Source organism: Apis mellifera, linkage group LG7 (assembly GCF_003254395.2).
Source record: "Apis mellifera strain DH4 linkage group LG7, Amel_HAv3.1, whole genome shotgun sequence".
Classification (NCBI taxonomy): Eukaryota; Metazoa; Arthropoda; class Insecta; order Hymenoptera; family Apidae; genus Apis; species Apis mellifera.
In genome coordinates this window covers 5,032,587-5,055,177 of record NC_037644.1, presented here as the reverse complement: position 1 = coordinate 5,055,177, position 22,591 = coordinate 5,032,587, and the positions used below count along the sequence as shown (strand labels likewise).

The following is a 22,591-nucleotide window of genomic DNA, read 5'->3' as shown; positions in this document are numbered from 1 at the left end:
TTAATAATGTGTTCAAGTTGAAATCAAAATGATAGAATAGTAAAAATGATTCTTTACTACATTTATCTATCACAAGAAAATTGATTGACAAAGATTCTTTATCAAATAATTTATTTTGATATTTATTTTAAAGTAACACTAATATGTGATAAATATGATCAAAAATGTGATAAAAATGAGAAAAGTTTCCATATAAGGAATACATACAAGTTTCCATATAAGAAAGTTTCTCTGAATAAATAGATCATAAATTTTATTATTCGCGAAAAAGTTATTTTTTGCTAATATATGTATATTAGAAAAATGTACTTGTTTATATATAATAAATAATATATATAATATTATTTTTGTTATAATATTGTTTTACTAAAAAATTCAATGAATTGTCAATATAAAGATAAAATTTATTATTATTAAAATAGTTGAATGATGAAAATTAATAAATAAAATATTATTATTAAATATTTATTATTTATTATTATATAAAATATGAAATTATTATTAAAATATATTATGTAAATATATGATTATCATTATAGCTATTCTAACTCCGAAGAGAATCAATACAAATTCTATTTACCAAAATTGTTTATTTAATTATTATTGCACTTAATGAACTTAATTTGCGAATTTATCATGTATATGTAATTACGATTCCTTAATTCGTTAATTTATTAAATTATATGTACGTAATTTTTTTTATTTAACTTTATTTATCTTTCTTATCGATGAGTAACTTTTTTTATAACTCTGCATAACTCACAACTTTATTATATAACAAAAAAAAGAAATAATTCATTCCTCTAGCAATTGACACAACAAATTTTCGATAAAAAAATTTTAGATAAATTTTATAAACATTCTAATGGACGAATTTTAATTAACATCAATTAAAATTATTTTTACGAATTCGAGAAGAAATTTCACAAAATTCAGTATTGTTCAGCATTTATAATAATAAAATAATATATTTTCTTGATAGTATTATAAATAATATATTATAAATAATGTAATAAATCAAAAATGTGAATAAATATTTGCGTTTCTAACTAATTCGTACTGTTAAAAAAGATAATATACACAAGATTTCAAATATCAAAAAATCATTATTATCTCTGATTTCCATTTAAATTAAGATTTGATGAAGAATTATGATAGTGAATAGATTTCAGATAATAATACAATAAATATATAATAACTTGTTCAGAATGTATATAATATACACAATAATAATTTTCATATTTGTTTTAGCCTTTAAAATTGACTTTTTAAAGCTTATAATATTTTAATATTATATTAATATTCAATTCCTTATTAATATTCAATTCCCGATACATCAAACTCATAAAAAAAAGTAGCGAATGGTTAAAAATTAATTTTGATGAAATATTACAGGTTTGAAAAATAATAAAGTAATATTTGTAATTATAATAAGAAATGAAATGAATTCCTAATTTTTTTTCTAAATTCAAAGTTCTTTTAAGAGTTCTTTTAAGAGTGTGTGTATTTGCGTTTGTATTTGAGTTTGTATTGACATTATATGAATTATGCTCTTATAATTTTTTACTATATAAAATAGAATTTTATTCTCATTGCTTATTTGATTAATAATCTTTTAAATGTTAATACTAAAATAATGGAATTTCTACTATAACAATTTCTGCTCCACATGTTTATCAAAAAACACAAATCATGGATTTAACAAAACAAAAATTACTTTCTCAATTTTTTATTTTCAAATAATACTGTTATATATATATTCAACTGTTATATATATATTCAATACTGTTATGTTATATATTCAAAAAATACGGTTTCTAAAGATCTTAGTGCAATTAAATTATAACTTAAAAATATATTTCAACATTTGTAAAATTAATTAATCCCAGTAACATTCGATTAGAACCAAATTTTCTTATATTTAAATAAAATAAATAATTTAATTAAACTGACAATCATACCAAAATAAATATTGAAACTCATGTTTGGAAAAAAGCCGCTTATATCAAAAATAAAATTAAATATTTCTATTTAATCTATATCTTATGATTTTGCGAAATCATTATAGAATAATTTTGAAAAATCAATATCAACTTAATTTTTTCAATCATTTTTATTAAAACTAATATTATTAATCTGAAATTTATATACATTTTAAGTTTCTGCAAACTAATATATTCAATGTGAAAAAAAATAGAAAGATTTATAATTATTTACGACAATTATGAATATATTTATCTATTAAAAAATTAATTTATTTTTTATACTAAAAAGAAAAGCTAAATATTGCAAAAATATTGAATCTTTTTTGCAAAATTCTTAATTGACAAAGTTCCATATCTCATTAAATTCTAACATCAATTCCAAAAATATTAATCAAAAAGTAGTCCTTTAAAAAAATGACTTGGGTTAACTAAAACTACAAAAAGAACTCTCCTACAAACTTTATTTAGTATCAACAAAGTATAAAAATTCCAAAAAATACCACAAATAAGCAATATAAAAAATAATATTTAAAAATAATAGAATCCGACATAGAAATAATTGTCGACAAAATAGCAATTTTTTTCTACAAAATAAATAAGAATTATCGAAAACTTAAAGATAAATAAAAAAAAATAAAACTTTCTATTAAATAACAGAATTATTAAATTTGATTAGATATAAATTATTATATTCATATTCGCATTATTAAACATACAAATAATTTCATTGAATTACATCTCAAATTTAATAACTATTGTCAATATTAATTGAAATTATCATTAATAGAATATTAATAGAATAGCTAAAAAATCTCCGCATCTACAGAATAAATAAATGATTGGAGAATATAAATAAATCTTCTATTAAATGCAAATGATCCAGCTCAAATAATGTTTATTCGATTGTTTATAAAATTCTTTTTATCATAAATAAAAAATTAATTATAAAAGAAATATATTATAGTAATTAAAAGAAATTCTCACTATTTCAAATAATGTTGATAGCTTTGCTTGTATATCATATATTGTATTTTTTCTAATAAGATTTTTCAATATTTTTCTGTCTTTCAAAAAAACTGTTATTCAAAGAAGACAGAACTTATTTAAGAAGAAAAGCAATTTTTATATTTATATGAAAAGGAAATAGTTTGAGAAATTACAAATTTAATAACCAAATGATTCAAAGTTTTATATAAAATTAATAGGACAAACAATGAGACATTATTTTCCGCAATATCACAATAAATAATAATTTTAATGCATATTTAGAATTAATAAAATCTACAAATTAAAAATTAAGCTAGAATTAAAAAATTAGAATTTCATTTATACTATGAAGAAAAGATTTAAAAACTCCATTAAAATTCATTTATAATTTTTTCTCACATAATGAATCAACAAGAAATCTAAATTTTGTACTTTGAATTTCACTTAGTTGAATATAGGAGCAAATATAATCATATTATAAGTATTATAATTAATCATATATATAAGTCATATAATATATATAAATAAATCATATAATTTTATAATTTTTACTGAAACATTTTATTGGTTATTCTATTCCAAAAAAAAAAGATTATATTATTTTAAAATTTGAAAATTCAATTCTGGGGATTCTGAATGCAATAAAATTAAAGAAACTTTGTCATGCATTACTCAAAAAAAATTTTAATAATTTAATAAATTATAAAAAATATTTTTGTTCTATTTAAAAATATTTTTAAGAATAAGAAAAAAAATTTCAAATTAAAATATTAATTCTTATGTAAGTTACAATTACATTTTAAATAAGTAAAAAATAATTTTATTTATCTAACTATGTATATGTTATAAATTTTCATTATCAAAAAAACAATCTCGTTAAAGATTCTTAAAAGAAATTTTAAAATTAATTTTTATTAAAAAATAAGTTATACAATTGTAAAATAAATATAAAATTTTTCTAATAAACATTGCCTTATACAAAAATTAAATAATTACCCACTAATATATATAGTCTCAATGTTATAATTAAAAAAAAGAAATACTTATTTCATTCGCCATAGATGAAAGTAAAATTTGTGATTTTAATTATGTCTGTTCAATTTGTATCTGTCTTAATTGTAATATAAACTTAAGATCAGTCAATTTCAATACATTTATGTTCATTGCCGAATAATATTATTTTAAATATTGCATTTCTTGATATCACATTAAAACATAAAAAATTATTATTAAAATAATAACTTTTTTAAGATTTAATTCAATCAACGAGCAAAATTATAAACTCAAATTTTATTACAAACGAAAATTTAAAAAAGATTTAAATAAAAATAGAAAATATTTTCAAAATTTTTTTTTTAATAAAAAAAATTTTTTATCTTGGCATAAAGAAAGTTCAGTAGCGATACAATGATTACAATTTATAAAATATTTTATAAATATATTACTTAATCACTATAATTTAACTTTTTAATTCATGTTGGTATTAAATGTTAAATATAAATGTAATTATAAAATACAAAGATTTAAATCATTATACAATTTTAAATAGTTTTTTTTTGCAAAAATTTTCTTTATTTCATTATTAATAAATTATTAACAAAAAACATTAACCAATCAGCGACATAGTTTATTTGAACCACGATAGTAATATTGGTGATATATATTGCCAATCGGCACAAACAAGTTCAAATAATATATATTAAAGAAAATATGTTGAATATTATAGTTTATTTATTGTTTATGATATAATTCGATGTAATTTTTATTAATAAAAAAAATTTGTTATATTCAATACATTTTCTTTTTTGATAAATTATATTCAATACATTTTCTTTTTTTGTTGCTTGGATTTGTTCATACTTAATTGATGGATATCCAATATATTATCATTGTGACTTAACTAAGTTATGTACATATGATTAGCCAGGACCTTTTATAATGAAAATTTTTACAAAGGAAAATTTTCAATTAACGTTCAATTCAATACGCACATTATTATAAACCTATATAACTTAAGGAAACCAAAATTAATAAAATCACTTTATAAATTAAATTATAAATTCAACTACTGAAATATCGATATATTTATAATTACATCAAACCATATTTTATACATTCTATAAAATATTTTTTAATTTATAATATTATCTGATATATATTTGAAAAATTTTTTTTTATGTTTGTATTATATTTATACTATAGTTAAATATATTTATACTTATATAATTAAATAAATAGAAAAAAATTTTAATTTTTAATTTCAAAATTTAAATTGTTCTTAAATATGTTTATTATATTATAATTGTTCTAATAAAAAAAATATATTTTTAACTGTTTGATTTTCATAAATTTATGAAATTTTATTTCGTGATTTTAATTTCGTCCTATATAAATTTTTTAATTCAACTTGGAAACCTTATTTATTATTAAGCTGTATTATATTTTTTGTTAGCTTTTATATATCGGAATTTAGAATTCATATCTATTTCGAATTGATACATTCATTTTTTTTAACTTATTATTATTGAAATATTATATTTTCTTTTATATTTATAATATAATTTGAATATAATTAATTCTTTTCTGGTTTTATATACAAATATTATCAAAATACTTTTATTTTTTTCATTTAGTCGTTTTAAATTATCATCCTGCATTTCTACTTCTATAGCAATTTCTTTAATGTTTATAAAAGGAATATAACAAGATACATTCTTTTTTAATTGCAAAAATCGTATTTATACACTATTCATAAGAAATTAAATCAAATAAAATATCATTTAAATTACATTTTGCACTAATAAGAAATCAGTAAGCAATTACTTCCTGTTATTACTTTCTGCAACTTTAATACAAAAAAAAAGAAGATATCAAGAAGTAGAATTATGAAGTTTATGTTTACTTTCTATTTATATGTCTTTGTTCTCAGTTTATTATATGGCAAAATTTTATATTTATATTTATAAATGAAATTGGTATTCATGTATGAAATGACTATATCATTATCATTATCATTTACACATATATATACATACACATATAATAATTTATTGAAAAACATTGCATCGAACAATTAAATTCACTAATTATAAATTAATTAAAATTTATTCAAATGTAATTCAATAAAAAATAATTTGTTTATACAACTGAATAAAATAATCACATTAGAAAAAAGGAATCGATTTATAATATATTATAATCTATTGTATGTATATTATGATATATATTATAATATATTACAAATTATATATATATATAAATTATATATATTACAAATTAAGAAATTAAAAATATAATATTTTCTACATAACATAACGATTCCAGTTAACTATTTTATTTATCTTTACAAAGATTAATACATTTTAATATGAAATTTTATATTTTCTATATTTTACAAAATATTTATAAATGTTTATAATTTGTTTATATTTTACAAAATAATCTATTTTATATTTTATTTATGATTTTATATGATTTTATATTATTTTATATTAGTTTTAATTTTCTAACGAATAATTTTATTATCCCCAATTTCAGAGTGACACACTAAAATAATAGGGAAATTCTATAAAAAAAATTATACATAAAATGTTTCAAAAATATGTCTCAACTATACATAATTAACTAATGTTTGTGGTTAATAATTCGTTAATAAAGAAATAACGAAATTTTTTGCAAAGAAAAAAGTTACTTAAAATTATTTCAAAAATTTTTTAAATTAATAGATATTCCAACGCTATATATAAAAGAATAATCATTTTATCGATTTTCGTCATAAACTAGATATAAGAATATCAATGTTGCATTGTATTTTTATTTTTGTGTCAAATTTCTAAAATTTTAGAAGTTCCAATATTATTTTTATGTCACTCGCATTGTTATCAACAGAGTTTGATTCTAAATATTTATTTTGAAAAAAATTATAAATATGAATCTGATTTAATAAATTAAATAATAAGACATAAAAAAAATTATATGCAGTTTAATAAACATAATAAAACAATACAATTTCTATTTAAACTTTTTTTTTATCTTTTACGTTTTTGAAATATCTATTTCACGAAAAAAAAAATTCTGAATTTTTTTCAAAAGATTTCATTATAAAATCAAAATGTTTGCATTAAAAAAAAAATAAGTTTATTTTTTATTATATAGTATTATATAATATTATGGATGATTTTCTTTATTTTACACGAGGTTTCATAATTTTTTGAATTTTCAGATTGTCCGGATTCCGAATCTAATCTTCTTTGTAAGATTATTTGACAGAATAGCAATGAAAAAGAGAAATCCATGTTAATGAAATTCTTCAAATTTTTTTTAATAATATTGTTGATTACTTAATATTAATTAATAAATAATAATAATAATAATAATAATAATAAAAAATATTAAGTAATTAACAATGATTATTATTAAAAAAAAATTTTTAAATTTTATTAACATGGTTTTCTTTTCTTTTATTCTTAAATAATTTTAGAATTGATTTTCTTAAATCTTTGACAATTAAAATTCTTATTGTTTTAAAGTATGTCAGATTCGTATTTTAATTTCCGTCAAAATTCTGATATAATTAGATTCAGTTGGTAACAATGCGAATGATATGAAAGTGATAACGAAACTTTAGATTACAAATATATAATTAGTTTATTTTTATATTTAGTCTGTATCTAGAGCATGGATAAAAAAATATATTGTATATTATATCTATTTTATATTTCATCCATTAAAATGAAAAAAAATTCAATCATATTATAACTTTAATTTTCTTAGTCTATCCTTAACCTCTTAAATCTATTTTGTACTTTGTCCATGATGTTATGTGTATCCTGCTTGTCGTTTGATCGAGATATCTCGAAATAACATGATCGAATAATATATAAGATGGCGGCCCATTGATGAGTTCATGTGTGTGTGTAATTATTTTGTGCAGTGATTCTATAATTTTTTCTTACCAACAATTTATAAGCCATAATTATGGGGTAAGTAAAAAATTTCATTGCATCTTTCTACAAAATTGAAAAATTATTTTTAATATTTAAAATGATATATAAAAAAAAAGTAGTCTGTTTACATAGCATATACCTATTTAATCTGTTTATTTTCGAAATAAGTTTATTATATTTTTAATATATCTTTTTTTGATATTGTTTATATAATGGTTGAATTAATTTATTTATTTAATATTTATTAGCAATAAATTTTTTTACGATATAATTTTTAAATCAATTTTATTGAAAAAAATTAACCTATTTTTTCCTCTCGTAACTTTGATATTTCATTTTATTTCGTAACAATATAATTATTATATTATAATAATATTAAAATATTTTTATAATCAATGATTTTTCATATTGAAATTATATGTATTTAAATTTCTAATATAAGAAATATAATTTTATGTTTATTTGTAATATCTTAATTTATAAATTAGTACTTATAATATATATAAATATAATATATATAAATATATATAAATTTATATATAAATTTTTGTTATATTATACAATAATTAATTACTTAAATACATTTTAGCACATCAGATTTAGAATGTATAGAGTCTAAAAGAGACATGGTTACTATAGATTCTGAATCCGATATGTTAATTGACCAAAGAAAGAAAAAGAAAAGAAAACATAAACACCATAAACATAAGAAAGATAAATTAATTGAAAGAGAAGATGGCAGAATAGAACGTCAAGAAAAGTACGTATAATTTATAATTTTTGCAATTGCTAATATATTATTTTAATATCATTAAATTCATTTTAGGAAAAGACACAAAAAACATAAACGACCTAAGAAAGAAAGAGAAACTGAAAATGGATCAATGAATGATAAAACATCACGTGTAATTCAAAAAGATTTAGGTATAAATGGCAAAGTAAAGAATTCTTTATTAGAAGTGGTTTCTACTGAAGAAAGTGAAGATGAGAAATTAGTAGATTTAGATTCAGATGAGGTAGATTGTACGATTATTGAAGATGATATTGATCTTGAAGAATTAATGAAGCAAAAGGTAAAATTTTATGTTCAATAAAATTTTTATAAAAAAATTTTTATAAAAATAAATATAAATGTTTGTCTTCATATTTTTACAGGAAAGGTTACAAGCATGTTTAGTTCAATATCTTTCAGATGAATCTGAAAAAGAAGATAAAGAACCAGATCAAGATGAAATAAAAACCACTGAAACACCTGATGTTATACTTGTAGAAGATGATAGTGAAAATGATAACATACCTCCCAAAAAACGAGCTAGAAGTAAGTCTGGTAGTAGAGAACGCAAAAAAATAGCAAAACCTGAAAGACGTGTAGTAGTAGATATGACTAGAGATCGTAAAAATCGAGAAGAACATAAAGATAAACGAAGAGAATTAGAAAGAAGAAAAGAAGAAAAAATTCGTACTAAAGAGGAAACTAGAAGAGATGATAATAGAAAAGATGATAGACAAATACGGAAACCAAATGATAGACACAGAGAAGATTCCCGAAAGGAAGATAGTAAAAGGCGATTAGAAGATGATAAACGTAGAGATTCTATTAAAAAAGATGAATTACGTAAAAAAGAACAAGATAAAAGGTGAGTTAAATGCAAAATATTTAAATTTTAATACAGAATTTCAAACTTTTAATTATAGAGAAGAAGAACGAAGACGAGATTCAGATCATCATAATTCCAGATCCCGTAATGAATGCAAATCATTAGATAAAACTGATAAATCTCGACGCGAGAGTCGCGATAGATTAGAAAATCGAGAACGACAAAATAGTCGAGATCGACATATAAGTCGTGATAGACATATTAGTCGAGATCGTCACATTAGTCGAGACCGACATATTAGTCGAGATAGACATACTAGTCGAGATCGTCATACCAGTAAAGATCGACCAACTAGTCGTGATCGTCGTAGTCGAGATAGACCTGCCAGCAGAGATCGACATAGTCGTGATCAAAGAGACAGCAAAGAGCATTATACTGATCGCGATAGGATTAGAGATAATAGAAATAGTCGTGATCATAATGATATACGAGATCGGCGAGATAGTCGAAATCATGACAGAATTAGGGAACGTTCAAGAAGTACAAGAAGATCTCGCAGTCCTCTTAGAAGTAGATTGGATAGAGATCGAAATGATCGATACAAACGATCTAGATCACTTTCTCGAAGTAGAAGAGATAGAGATAAACATAGAGATAGAGATCATGATAGAGATAAAGAAAAAACTAGTAAAAGAGAACGTAATGATAAATTTAAAGATTCTTTATCAGAAGGACTTAAAGTAGAACATTCAGAAACATCAAGCGAAGAGGATATCAAAGATATTGATATTGAAGAAGAGGAAGATGAAGAAGTTATTATCGAACGTAGAAGAAAACAAAGAGAGGAACTTCTAAAGGTGTATTGACTTTAATTATTAATTAATGATAATTAATTAATTATTTTTATTTAATATTTTAAACTAATGAAAATAAATTTTTATTTTTATTTAGAGGTTAGGTGGTCCAAACGAAGATTCAAATATGTCTGCTGATATTAATATTGTTCCTGCAACTCCACCTTCTGAAAGTCAATCAAACATATCACAGAAATCAATAGAAATTCCGTCTAATAATAACGAATCTACTTCAGAAAGTCATACTCCACCATTGCCCGAGAAACCAAAATCACCACAAATCAAGAAAAGAAAATCTAGATTTGAAGATGTTCTACCAGAAGAAATTGATAAAAATGAAGATATAAAACCAACAGAAAAAATTAAACAAGAAGAAAAACAAAATTCAAAAAAATCGAATGAGTGGGATATGTTTGCTGAGGCAGATAATATTGGTGATTTTAATGTATGTTCCTTAATTTCCTTTTTTTTTTTTTTTTTTTTTTTTTTTTTTTTTTTTTTTTTTCATTTATTTCTTCATATGTAATAAATATGTTAAATATTAATAATATTTACAGAGTCCTACAGTTGAAGGAAAACGACAAGGTGGACCAGATAATCCAAGTTTAACAGATAATTGGGATGATGCAGAAGGATACTACCGGTAATTTTTATAATATGGGTTTCATAATTTTTTATACATTTTTATATATATTTGAAAATTTAAGATATTGTTTCTTTTATTATTTTAGAGTACGTGTAGGAGAAACATTAGATTCTCGATATGTTGTTTATGGATATACTGGTCAAGGTGTATTTAGTAATGTTGTAAGAGCTAGAGACACTGCTAGAGGCAATTTAGATGTTGCTGTAAAAATAATAAGAAACAATGAAATAATGTAAATAAATTATCACATTTTTTTGTGATATTAAAAATCTTTAATGTATTCATAGTTTTTTTTTTTTCTTTTAGGCACAAAACTGGCCTTAAAGAATTAGAAATTCTTCGAAAACTTAATGACGCAGATCCTGAAGACAGATTTCATTGTTTAAGATTATTTAGACATTTCTTTCATAAGAATCATTTATGTATGGTTTTTGAACCTTTAGCCATGAATTTAAGAGAGGTAAATATATATATATTGTTCATTATGTTACACATTGATTTATTATATACTGTCATTCATTCATAAACAAATTTATCGAGGTTTTAAAAAAATATGGAAAAGACGTTGGTTTACATGTTAAAGCGGTAAGATCATATACGCAGCAACTTTTCCTTGCACTCAAATTATTAAAACGTGCAAATATTTTGCATGCTGACATCAAACCAGATAATATTCTAGTCAGTGAAAGCAAGCTAGTACTGAAATTATGCGATTTTGGCTCAGCATCTCATGCTCATGAAAATGAGATAACACCATATTTGGTATCAAGATTTTATCGAGCACCTGAAATTAGTAAGTAATTGATATCTTTTTTTGGTAATAATTTATATATTTATATATTTTAATAATCTCGTATTAATTTCTTATTTATAACTTTATTTTAATTAATTTTCCTAAATTTAAATTTCACATTATAACTCAAAAAATTGATTTTTATTTATTCGTAGTTTATTATTAAATCAGTTTCATATTCTTTAAAATATAAACATTTTGAAAATACCATATTTAAAATACCATATATAAAATTTAAAATCGTATATTAGTCAAAATTCGTATGAGTACATTATGTTAATTATTATTGCATTATTTTTTGAAAGTTTAATAATGTTTTTTGTGTAACAGCTCAAATACATTGATCAAACCTATATTAGGGAGATCTCCATAAAGATTTAATAACAATTATTGTATCATATAATTAACATTGACATTTTCTAGTTCTTGGTATACCATATGATTTCGGCATTGATATGTGGTCTGTGGGATGTACCATATATGAATTATATACGGGAAAAATAATGTTTTCGGGCAAAACAAATAACCAAATGTTGAAATTCTTCATGGACTTGAAAGGCAAAATGCCTAATAAGCTGATTAGAAAAGGCTCATTCAAGGATCTACATTTTGACTCTAACTGCAATTTCCTATATCATGAAGTTGATAAAGTCACCGAGCGGGTAAGTCGTCTTTCTACTGTTCTTTCCAATCTTGATGTTTTGCTGTGCGGTAAGTGCATAACTAATGATAAAATGTATATATAATAAAAAAAAAATTATATAAATGCTAATATATAATAAATTTTTAGGAAAAAGTTGTAGTTATGTCTACTTTATCTGCTACTCGTGATCTAAGCGCAGAATTAGGTGGAAATTCTTTGCCACCAGAACAAAATCGGAAAGTTGGACAACTTAAGGATCTTTTGGAACGAACATTGATGTTAGATGCAGGAAAAAGAATCACTGTGAATCATGCCCTGGCACATCCATTTATACAAGAAAAAATTTAGGTAACCCTGTCCGGGGTCCATCCACATCGGAGAATTTGACGTAATTTTTCAAAAGAATGTTTGAAACGACACCGCTAACGATTCGTTGTATATCATAAAAGCATTACTAACATAATGCGGTGTCTATTTATATCGAATATCCTATATCCGTTTCAGCAGAAAGAGGCGGTGCAAAATTTTACATTTCACTTACTCCATCTGAATAAAACAGGAAAACATATATAATGGGAGGAACGAAAAATTATTTGAATCACATATTGTACTCTATCAATCTGAACTGTATTATTTAATTAATGATAACTATTGCAGGTCAATAGAGTGCAATATCTTTATATTAATTAAAAACCACTACATAAAAATGATGCATAAAATATTGGAGTTCGCCATTGATGCATTTATCGACGATTGTAAAAACAACGTGTTTGTATTCTACAGTGTACTGTATCAGAGAGCGTAATGATTTTTTCGTGTAAATTTGTTTGAAATGAAAACCACGATTTGGTTTATTTCTTTTCTTTCTTTGTGCACAGCAGTTATAAAGTAATAAATCCAACACGATGAATACTAGAGGAAGAGGCTTGATGAATATATGCGGTATACAATATTCTTCCGTGGATGAAAATGAAAAACTGGGAAAAGTGACCGCCTCTTTCAGCATGAACTGGCCATCGATACTTAGCATAATGGTGGTACATAATATTTTTCTTTTCATCAATTTTTCGAATTTTAAAGCGCGATTTTCTTTACAAATAACAATTCATAATAAATTATTATATTACAAATAAATAATGCGTTAATTCGCGATGAAGAATTCCGTTTGCGAAATTGTAAAACCTCTACGAACTTGATCGTATAAATCACGAACTTTTTATTCTTCTGTGCCATTGTGCAAATCGGCAAAGTTTAATAACAAGGAAACTTGTACTGAAAAAGAAAAAACAAATTGTATAGTAATTAGGTTGTTGAAATAAAACGACGCATACTTATCAGAATGAGAAACAAGCCCTGTATTTTATATTTTCAATCTTAATCGCGTGCTATTTTCATTTCAAAAAAATATGCACGTATCAACAGTATATTATCGTAAATAATATAATAGGAAAAAAAATATCAATTGTAATCACTTTTTTATCTCGTAATGAAATGATAGATAGACAAGTTGTTATTTCAGGAAATGATGAAGAATATATTGTTAACACTTCATCATCAATTGTTAGTATTACAAATAATTACAAATAATTATTTTCAAATCTGACAATTTGCATTTATTTAAACTTTTATGTAAAAAAAAATGTGAAAAAATATATGTGTGTGTGTGTGTATATATATATATTTTATATATATATTTTATATATTTTATATATATATTTGCACTAAAAAAGAAATAGAAATATCGAATTGCATTACATAGAATAAAAATTGTTTAATGCTTAATATTAACACACAAATATAAAAACATATTTATTTCAACAGATTTATATAGTTTGCAATTTTAGCTTTGTAAATTTTTATTTTTATCCTTCATTTTATATTGCATTCTTTATTTATAATTTACGACAGAACGTCAATGCTGTTTGAATGGTTCATGGTATATGTAATTTTTACATGACAATATTGTACGAGATTGCTTATGTTTCAGATATGAGTCTTCGAATCAAAGCATCGATAAGTGAGGGTGGACCTTTCGAGGGCTTTTAACGCTGATCCCGTTGCAAGGTATTCATGGGGGACTGCCTTATGGGATATTTAGTATATTTGTTAATCATTAAGCAATATAAGATTACAAATCAAAACGTGCATAATTGTACCGTAAAATAAAATCAATTTCTAATTATCATCTTTTATGCCTTACTGTTTAGAAAATCAATTTTATTTTACTATATTATATTTAAATTATATGATATAAATTATTAAATCAATATTTTAATACATAACTATAAAATTATATTCTTAATAATAATGAATAATAAGTTAGATATTAAAATTGAATAAAATATTTTAATTTTTTTTTATAAGAAGCATTGAAAAAATTTTGCTAAATTCAAATAATAAAAAGGGGAAACTAGATGTTATGGATACATTTCAATACAGAAATAAAATGAATACATAAAAAACTTAAACTAATTCATAGTTTTCTAATTGGCTATTTGGTAATGTTTCACTTGTAGCCCTCCCTGTGTGGAGGGGAGGCAATGGAAGAGATGAAGGAAAACGGGGCGAGATTCTCTCGACCACAAGCAGCTTGACAACTGTATTAAAATGATGCCTATCACAGAGAGGATCACCAAATATATAATATAGATTTATATCAAAAGGAAGGTTTGTCATGAAATTTCATTGAAATTAATAAAACTGTAAGTATTTAAAGGTAAAGTATTTATACATATATAAAAAATGATTCAATTTTAAAAATTATCAAAAGTATAAATAATATTAAACAAGCATAATAATAATATTTACAATTTTCAGCTTTTAAATTACTAAAAAAGGAAATATGTTGTTCAATGCAACAAATAAGTTATTTATAAAATATATAAAATAATATGGAATAAATCATACATTTTTATATCAGTTAAATTTATATTTTAATAAAAATCATATTACATTTGCACATATGTATATGTATATATGTATGTATGTATATATATATATATATATATATTCTCCGATTTCATTATATAGTATCGTCACTGCTTGTCACATATAAATGTGTATTATAATACAAATATAAATTTAAAATCATCTTCTATACATTGTGAATTTTATTTAAAATTTTCATGTAAATAATTTAATAAATAGATATAATTTCTCAAACGTTTGTATCTATTTTGATTTATAAATCTTTAATATTCTCAAAGCAAGAATATCAGAATTTATTATTGATCGATATTGATTGATATTATGATCGAAATTAAATCATATTCAAAAAAAGAAATATAGATTTTTATATACATCAATATGTATGATATTCATGCATTTAACAAGGCCTCTTTTTGAAGATATTTTTTTATGATTTTCTATATACGTATTTGATAATTTTTAATCTCGTTCGGGATAATACTGAACTAATATTTTAGCTAATTTTTGTGCTAATTCCATTGTTGATGCACACAAAACTCTTCTGCTCATGACGTCAAATGGCCCACCTAGAAATAAAATATACTTGTAGAAAAAAAAATAGAGTTATAAAAACTATAAGTTTTAATACATTATTTGAATTAAATAATATTTAACCGTTTATACTCCAGGCCTGTTTTGCTCGATCGATTAGCAATTCCAAACAATTTGAACCGCGCGTTCGGTGTGTTTAATGTATTCGATGGAATTTCTTAGAATTAGTTTATGATTTCACACACAAATTAATACATAAAATTTTTATATTTTAATATTTTATATATTTTTACATATAAAGAAAAAAAATATTGAATATTAAAGTTTATATGTTATTTTGTGTAATATTTTATGAAACAATTACCAAGATTCTCGGTTTGTCAGGACAAGTAGAGCAATAATACTTTTCTTTCTAATTTTTTTATTGCATAATTATTTGCTCTATGCACTATTTCATTAATAAGTTCATTAGTAAGAAGTAATTTTAAAAAAAATCTAATGATTGATTTATTTAAAGATACTTGCGGATTTTTCGTTGGATACAAATTATATTCTTCGCGGTATATTTTCCCATTCTGTGCATATTATATTAATATTCATTTAGAATTTTATATATCTTCTGCAATATCTTCACTTCAATTATTGCTTTCATATTCACTATCTATTATTCTTATTTTCGCCTTCTTATAGCTCTTATTTTATTTCCATATTTATCATGATTTTCTCTATCGTCAATTTTTTTATGAATAGAAGTAATTTCGTCATTCAATAACAAAAAATCAAACTCATTTTCACTTGAATTAATTTCATTAACTTATTTCATGCTTCCAAAATTCAAAAACTTTGAAAATAATATTGCCACGAATGTCAAATTCAAACTACGCCGAAAATGTCGTCTGATCCGCGATCACGGTCTAATTTGAGATGAAAAATCTAGTCATTTAACAATATATTATTTTACATTTTACATTTTATAAGATTATACATAAAAAACTTAGGAATCTATTTATAAAACGATATTCTAAAAAAATCATAAAAACATAAATAAATATTGTCGCCATTCAAGTTGCTGTATGAATCCAAATAATGTCGGAAAGTCACCGCTGGCATTAACTCAAGTTAGATGACCGAGAGTCACCGTTGGAGCGCAAAGTTTTAATATTAAAATAATATTAAAAACGAATTTCTTACTGAATATTCTAATTTCAAAAAAATGTTTTAGAATAATATTTTAAAAAATATAAATTATTAATTTAAAAATATTATAAAAATTACCTGCTGGATCTATGCATACTCCACCAGCTTCTCTTACAATGATATCACCAGCTGCGACATCCCATGCATGAATACCAAATTCGAAAGAAATATCCGCTCCACCCAAAGCAACCATACACATATTTAAAGCCGCAGATCCCAAAGCTCGTATCCTAATATAAAGTAATATAATAGGCATTTTAAACAAAATTATAAATTTAAATTAAAAAAAAAAAAATCTATTAACTAAAAGTATCTTACCCATGAACGTGTGGAGCAAGAATATTTGCATTTTCCAATACAATTTTCATTTTTTCTGGATCTCTACTTGTACCCATTTCCATCATTATAAGAGCTTTACGTAATTCTATGAAAAAATATTTAATTTAATAATAATTTTGAAAATATATTTATATATTTTTACAATAAAATAAATATATTTAAAATAATCAAACACATTCTTAATTAATTCATATTTTTTTTAAATTTAAGATATAAAATTAAAATGATTTCTAAATATTTATAATTATTTATATTTATAATACAAGAATTTTTATACCTTTCTGTCCAGAGACATGAAGAGGACGTCCATTTAGGAATGCACCTTGACCCTTACGGGCAGTAAAAAGTTGATCCAAAATTGGATTATAAACTACACCAATTTCGATAATTTTATTAATAAGTAATGCAATTGATATACAAGTATGAGGCAAACCATGCACGAAATTCATTGTGCCATCGATTGGATCAATGATCCATGTCGGTGCTTCTGTAAGTTCTATTTTACTACCAAGTGAACTAGCTTCTTCGCCAATAAATCTGTAAATATATATATCCTTCCTATTATTTTATAATTTATTCTATAATATTTCTATAATTTATAATATATTTATAGTAACAATCGATCTTTTCATCATTAAATTTTTTTATAAGTATTGTCAACTATAAAATTTGTAAAATTTGTTTAATTTTCTAAATTAAACAATTAAAATAAAACTTACAAAAACATTTATAATTTATAATTTTTAATTTTCATATAAAATTAAATGCAAATATATTTTTTGTTTTTTTTTAAGTTTTTTAAATTAAAAATAACTTATTTTGAATAAAATTATGTATTTTTATTCTTTAAAAAATCAAAGAAACTATTTTATTTAGAATGGAAAGTTTTGTGTATCTAACGAGGCTTTTCGTGACTGACAATATAATCCAAACATAACGAGCTTAAAAAAATATAGCATACTGAATGATTCATTAGATCAAATATAAATCTATTAAATTTAATATTCTCTTAATGGAAAATAAATTTGAAATAAAAAAAATTAATCGAAAATTTGATATTGATTACTTGTGATGTTGTTTATGGATATTCCTTTCTTTCTTTTTCTTTTTTCTCTTTTTTTTTTAGTTAAAAATACATAGTGTGTCACTGTAATCAAATAATTACAGTTTTATTACAAAATTATAAATGATAAAATAAATAAATAATAAAATTCTATATAATAAATAGATCTATAAACTATGAAATTCTATGTAACGAAATGCTTTCTAATTATGAAATGATTGAAATAAAGCAAGAAATGAATTGATGGAAAACTCGATTAACCACCTTAAATGAAGGAAAAAACAGAGAATTAGAAGGAAATAACTAAAAATATATTTTTAATACAAATTGTTTTCTTTTACAACTCTTTTGAATATTCATTTATAATTAAAATTATGTACATATTAGTTATAATAATAATTATCTCAAAAAAAAAAAACCTAATGGAAAGAAGTAATTATAAAGAAATAGAAATTCAAAAGAAGAATATAAAATTAATATGAAAGATACGAGTTTAAGAATAAAATTAAAAAAAAAATATTATATATTTTAATTATCGAAAATTATTTTTATTAATGAATAGATTGAAAATAAAAATTATTATCGAATAATCATTTTAAACGAAATCAGTTCTCTAGTGAAAAATTCAATAATAATTTTCTAAATTGATTAAATAAGATCTCTTATATATATATTATTAATATAAATCAAATAAAATATCAAAAAGATATCAATATAATATTGGAAATTATTTTAATATTATAATGTGTTTATTGATTTTGAATAAATATTAAAATAGGACAATTACAAAAGAAAAAAGATTTTACGAATTTATGAATATTAAATAAAAAATTATTTTATTACATAATATAATTTATTAATTTTCTACTAAACTCTTAAATCGTTATCTGAAAATTATGAAATTGATATCTCTTATTTCATTATATTAAAATCAACGTTGTTATTAATATTAAATCAATATAAATTATTTATCATTTTAATATATTTTGTTAAAATAATATATATTTATTAAACGTTCATACTAAGCAATTTTTGATCAAATAAATTCTATATTAAGTTATTCATTTATATGATACTAAATTTCAATTGGACTGCAATTTGTTTTATAAGTAATATAATGTAAATTTATTTTATAGACAATATAAAAAAATATAAAAAAAAATTGCTAAAAATATTATTATTATTATTATTATTCTTTATTTTTTTTTCTTTATTTCTTTACAATATATAAATTTTAAATCATATTTAGAAATTATTTATAGTATATTTATTATTAGTATATAGTAATTATTTATAGTATAATACATTTAAATTATAATACATTATAATACTATTGTATAATTATATAATATAATATAATATAATATAATTGTATAATATTGTAATAATTTTTATAAAAAAAATCTAAATATTAATCTCAATTAAATTTGACACATGTATTTTAAAAATAAATATATTAATATAATATTAAAATATAAAGAATTAAATGATTAACAATTAAATTAAATAATTAAATTTAGAATTTAATTATTTAAGAATTTAAAAAATATTAATATTTATATTATAATTTGTATAATTTATATTGTAAACATTTTTCAATATTCGAATAGTTTGAAATATATATAATACTATATAACATATATATATGTAAACAATATTTATTTATTTAATTTTTTTTTGAAAAAAATGAAATAAAAGATAAAATAATTAAATGATTTATATATTATAAAACGTACTTATGATCCGGAAATTTAGAAGATATTCCTTCCATTAATAATTTCTCGACATTTTGATCCCATTCGGTAACAAGATCGACTTCGCAGGATTTTGTCATTGCATCTTTAGGTTGATTAATTTTTTCTCTCACAATCTATAAGATTTATAATGAAATATAATTACAATTTTTGCATCAAGTATAAGTTTAATTAGTGTTAATAACAAAATAATACTAGATAGATAACAATTGTTATAAAAATATTCATTATAAGATAATTATATTAATCATTATATTGATACATATATATGATATATCTATTATGTATTTGAAAAAATTCTATATAAATAATTATCTAAGAATAAATTCATTTAATTCATTCATTTTTATAAAATATATATAATATATATATAAAATATATAAAAATATATAAAAATATATGTAAAATATATAAAATATATAAAATTTTTATAAAATTTATATTACAAAAATGTTAGATATTTAAACAAATTTCATTAAATAAGAAAAAAATTTTTGAAAAATTTGATTTATCATTGTTTCATATTATTATTTAATAGCTAAATTATTCAATTCTTAATAATATATTTTACATATATCATCATACTTAAAAAATTAATTTAATATTCAAATTTTTACATCGTATAAATTAACTTTTTGAATTATCTATGAATATTAGAAAATAAATTATAGGTTATGTATAAAAATCGTATTGAATTATCATTATACGTAGCGTACAATAAAAGTTTTATCAGTTCAATAAATTTCTTTAAAAAATATTTATATCTATAAATTAATGATATTATCTATTATATCTTTGCTAGATAAAAAAAAATATATGTAATATTGTATATAAAATATTCGTTTACATTAGAAAAATACATTGATTAGTTTCATAATTAACATTACATTGAATATGAACTGATTTTAAAATAATTATTAAAATAATTATTTATTTATTACAATATTTTGCATTCTTAAATACTGCATGTAAAACAGATAATATATTTATTAAATAAAAATTTAATTGAAATATAAAAATCGATAAAGCTTGTTAGCAAGATCAAGAATAATTCAAATCATAAAATATAAATTGTTCTAACATTTGTTTAATTTCAATAAAAAAAAAAAGATCACTTACCGAACCAGCTTCTAAAACTAATCGAAGAACGACTGTGTAATATTTGTCAGTATTCGACATGATTTATCAAAATATTTGAAATATGTAATAAAAAAAAAAACAAATTTACACTTCGATCATAAACCGGTGCAAGTTATATCGTCGTATATACAATGACAATGGTTAGAGTCTAACTGTAACTGACGTAACCTTAACATCTTGTCAGCTGCTTCTAAAAAATATTTTTCCGTTACGAAATCACAAATAAAAGCGACAGTAGCGCTCCGGATTTTATAGAAATATTTATTCATAATATACAGTAATTCCTTCATAATTAAAACATTTTAATATACTGAACATTTTTAAATATAGAATTAGATAAAGGAAATAGATAAAGTATCAGATTAATTTTTAATTATTATTTTGTTTGAAATTTGTTAAATCATTTTAAATCTGAAAAATATGTTTAAAAGATGAAAATTGAAAAAATAATTAGAAGAAAAATTATTTGATCGTTTATTACATTTAATAATTAAATTCCATGAATTATGATGCAAAATGATTATAATTACATGAAAAAATAAACAGAAAATATTATATAAATAATATAATAAATTTGTTCATAATTTATTTGAAGTTTTTAAAGGATTTTTAAAATTTTATAAATTTTATAATTTTTTATTTACAAAATGTGTTTTGCAGACAAAGTACAAAATTTTTCTTCGATATTAACAATGTAAATTTAAATTGTATATTTTTCAATTGTACGAAATGATTTGAAAGAAAAAATTGATATATATGAAAAAATGAAAAGAATGAATTAATAGAATAATTTCACATAAATAATAATAACTGAGTTCTTTCTTGTTATTTAGCGGCGACTGTATATGTATTTATTTGCAAATTTAATGAGATCTAAAAAAAAAAAATTAAAAAGTTAAAAAATTCTATGCATATGAACTAATAGCAGATGAATAATAAAAAAAGATTCACTTATTCTTTAACATGAATATATTTACATTTAAACTTTGTATTATTTTGTATAATTTATATATATATATATATATATATATATATATATATATATATATATATATATATAATATACAATATAATTATTATATATTTCTTTAATACATATGTTCTTACTATATCTATAGTTACTTTGTTCCGCAAGAAATGATATGTATGTGATATGCCTTCATTAAAAGGCAACTTCTCTATTACAT

General features: G+C 21.0%; 2 protein-coding genes across 16 annotated transcripts; one reads left to right on the top strand and one right to left on the bottom strand.

The window, feature by feature from the left end:
- Nucleotides 1-7,796: 7,796 nt before the first annotated feature.
- Nucleotides 7,797-15,178, top strand: LOC725406 (serine/threonine-protein kinase PRP4 homolog). 15 transcript variants are annotated; one of them, XR_003305077.1, is made up of 16 exons: nt 7,799-7,954; nt 8,508-8,678; nt 8,745-8,991; nt 9,074-9,555; nt 9,614-10,373; nt 10,468-10,815; nt 10,928-11,013; nt 11,102-11,248; nt 11,323-11,476; nt 11,557-11,809; nt 12,233-12,471; nt 12,600-12,800; nt 13,110-13,236; nt 13,334-13,486; nt 14,440-14,516; nt 14,969-15,178. XR_003305077.1 is itself a non-coding variant. In XM_026441988.1 (13 exons), exons 1-12 carry the CDS (start codon nt 7,950-7,952, stop codon nt 12,798-12,800), a joined length of 3,093 nt encoding a protein of 1,030 aa, XP_026297773.1. In that variant the 5' UTR covers nt 7,799-7,949; the 3' UTR covers nt 14,440-14,637. The 15 variants fall into 15 exon arrangements, 6 of the variants coding, with proteins under 6 accessions (XP_026297774.1, XP_026297773.1, XP_026297771.1 ...); XR_003305075.1 differs by having other exon boundaries at nt 13,334-13,489; XR_003305074.1 differs by having other exon boundaries at nt 12,600-12,840; nt 13,334-13,489.
- Nucleotides 15,179-15,739: 561 nt separating this feature from the next.
- Nucleotides 15,740-21,602, bottom strand: LOC409693 (inositol monophosphatase 1). The gene is made up of 6 exons (XM_393191.7): nt 21,384-21,602; nt 20,247-20,380; nt 17,725-17,984; nt 17,427-17,532; nt 17,187-17,338; nt 15,740-15,946 (listed from the first exon to the last, which is right to left on the bottom strand). Exons 1-6 carry the CDS (start codon nt 21,441-21,443, stop codon nt 15,840-15,842), a joined length of 819 nt encoding a protein of 272 aa, XP_393191.2. The 5' UTR covers nt 21,444-21,602; the 3' UTR covers nt 15,740-15,839.
- Nucleotides 21,603-22,591: the final 989 nt, after the last annotated feature.

Excerpts from the sequence above, each read along its gene's own strand:
- LOC725406 (XM_026441988.1), top strand. Across the intron at positions 10,374-10,467 it reads AAAGAGAGGAACTTCTAAAG|AGGTTAGGTGGTCCAAACGA; the intron begins GTGTATTGACTT and ends ATTTTTATTTAG. Across the intron at positions 10,816-10,927 it reads ATAATATTGGTGATTTTAAT|AGTCCTACAGTTGAAGGAAA; the intron begins GTATGTTCCTTA and ends TAATATTTACAG.
- LOC409693 (XM_393191.7), bottom strand. The coding sequence starts at position 21,443 with ATGTCGAATACTGACAAATATTACACAGTCGTTCTTCGATTAGTTTTA. Across the intron at positions 20,381-21,383 it reads TAGTTTTAGAAGCTGGTTCG|ATTGTGAGAGAAAAAATTAA; the intron begins GTAAGTGATCTT and ends TAAATCTTATAG. Across the intron at positions 17,533-17,724 it reads TCATGTCTCTGGACAGAAAG|AATTACGTAAAGCTCTTATA; the intron begins GTATAAAAATTC and ends ATTTTTTCATAG.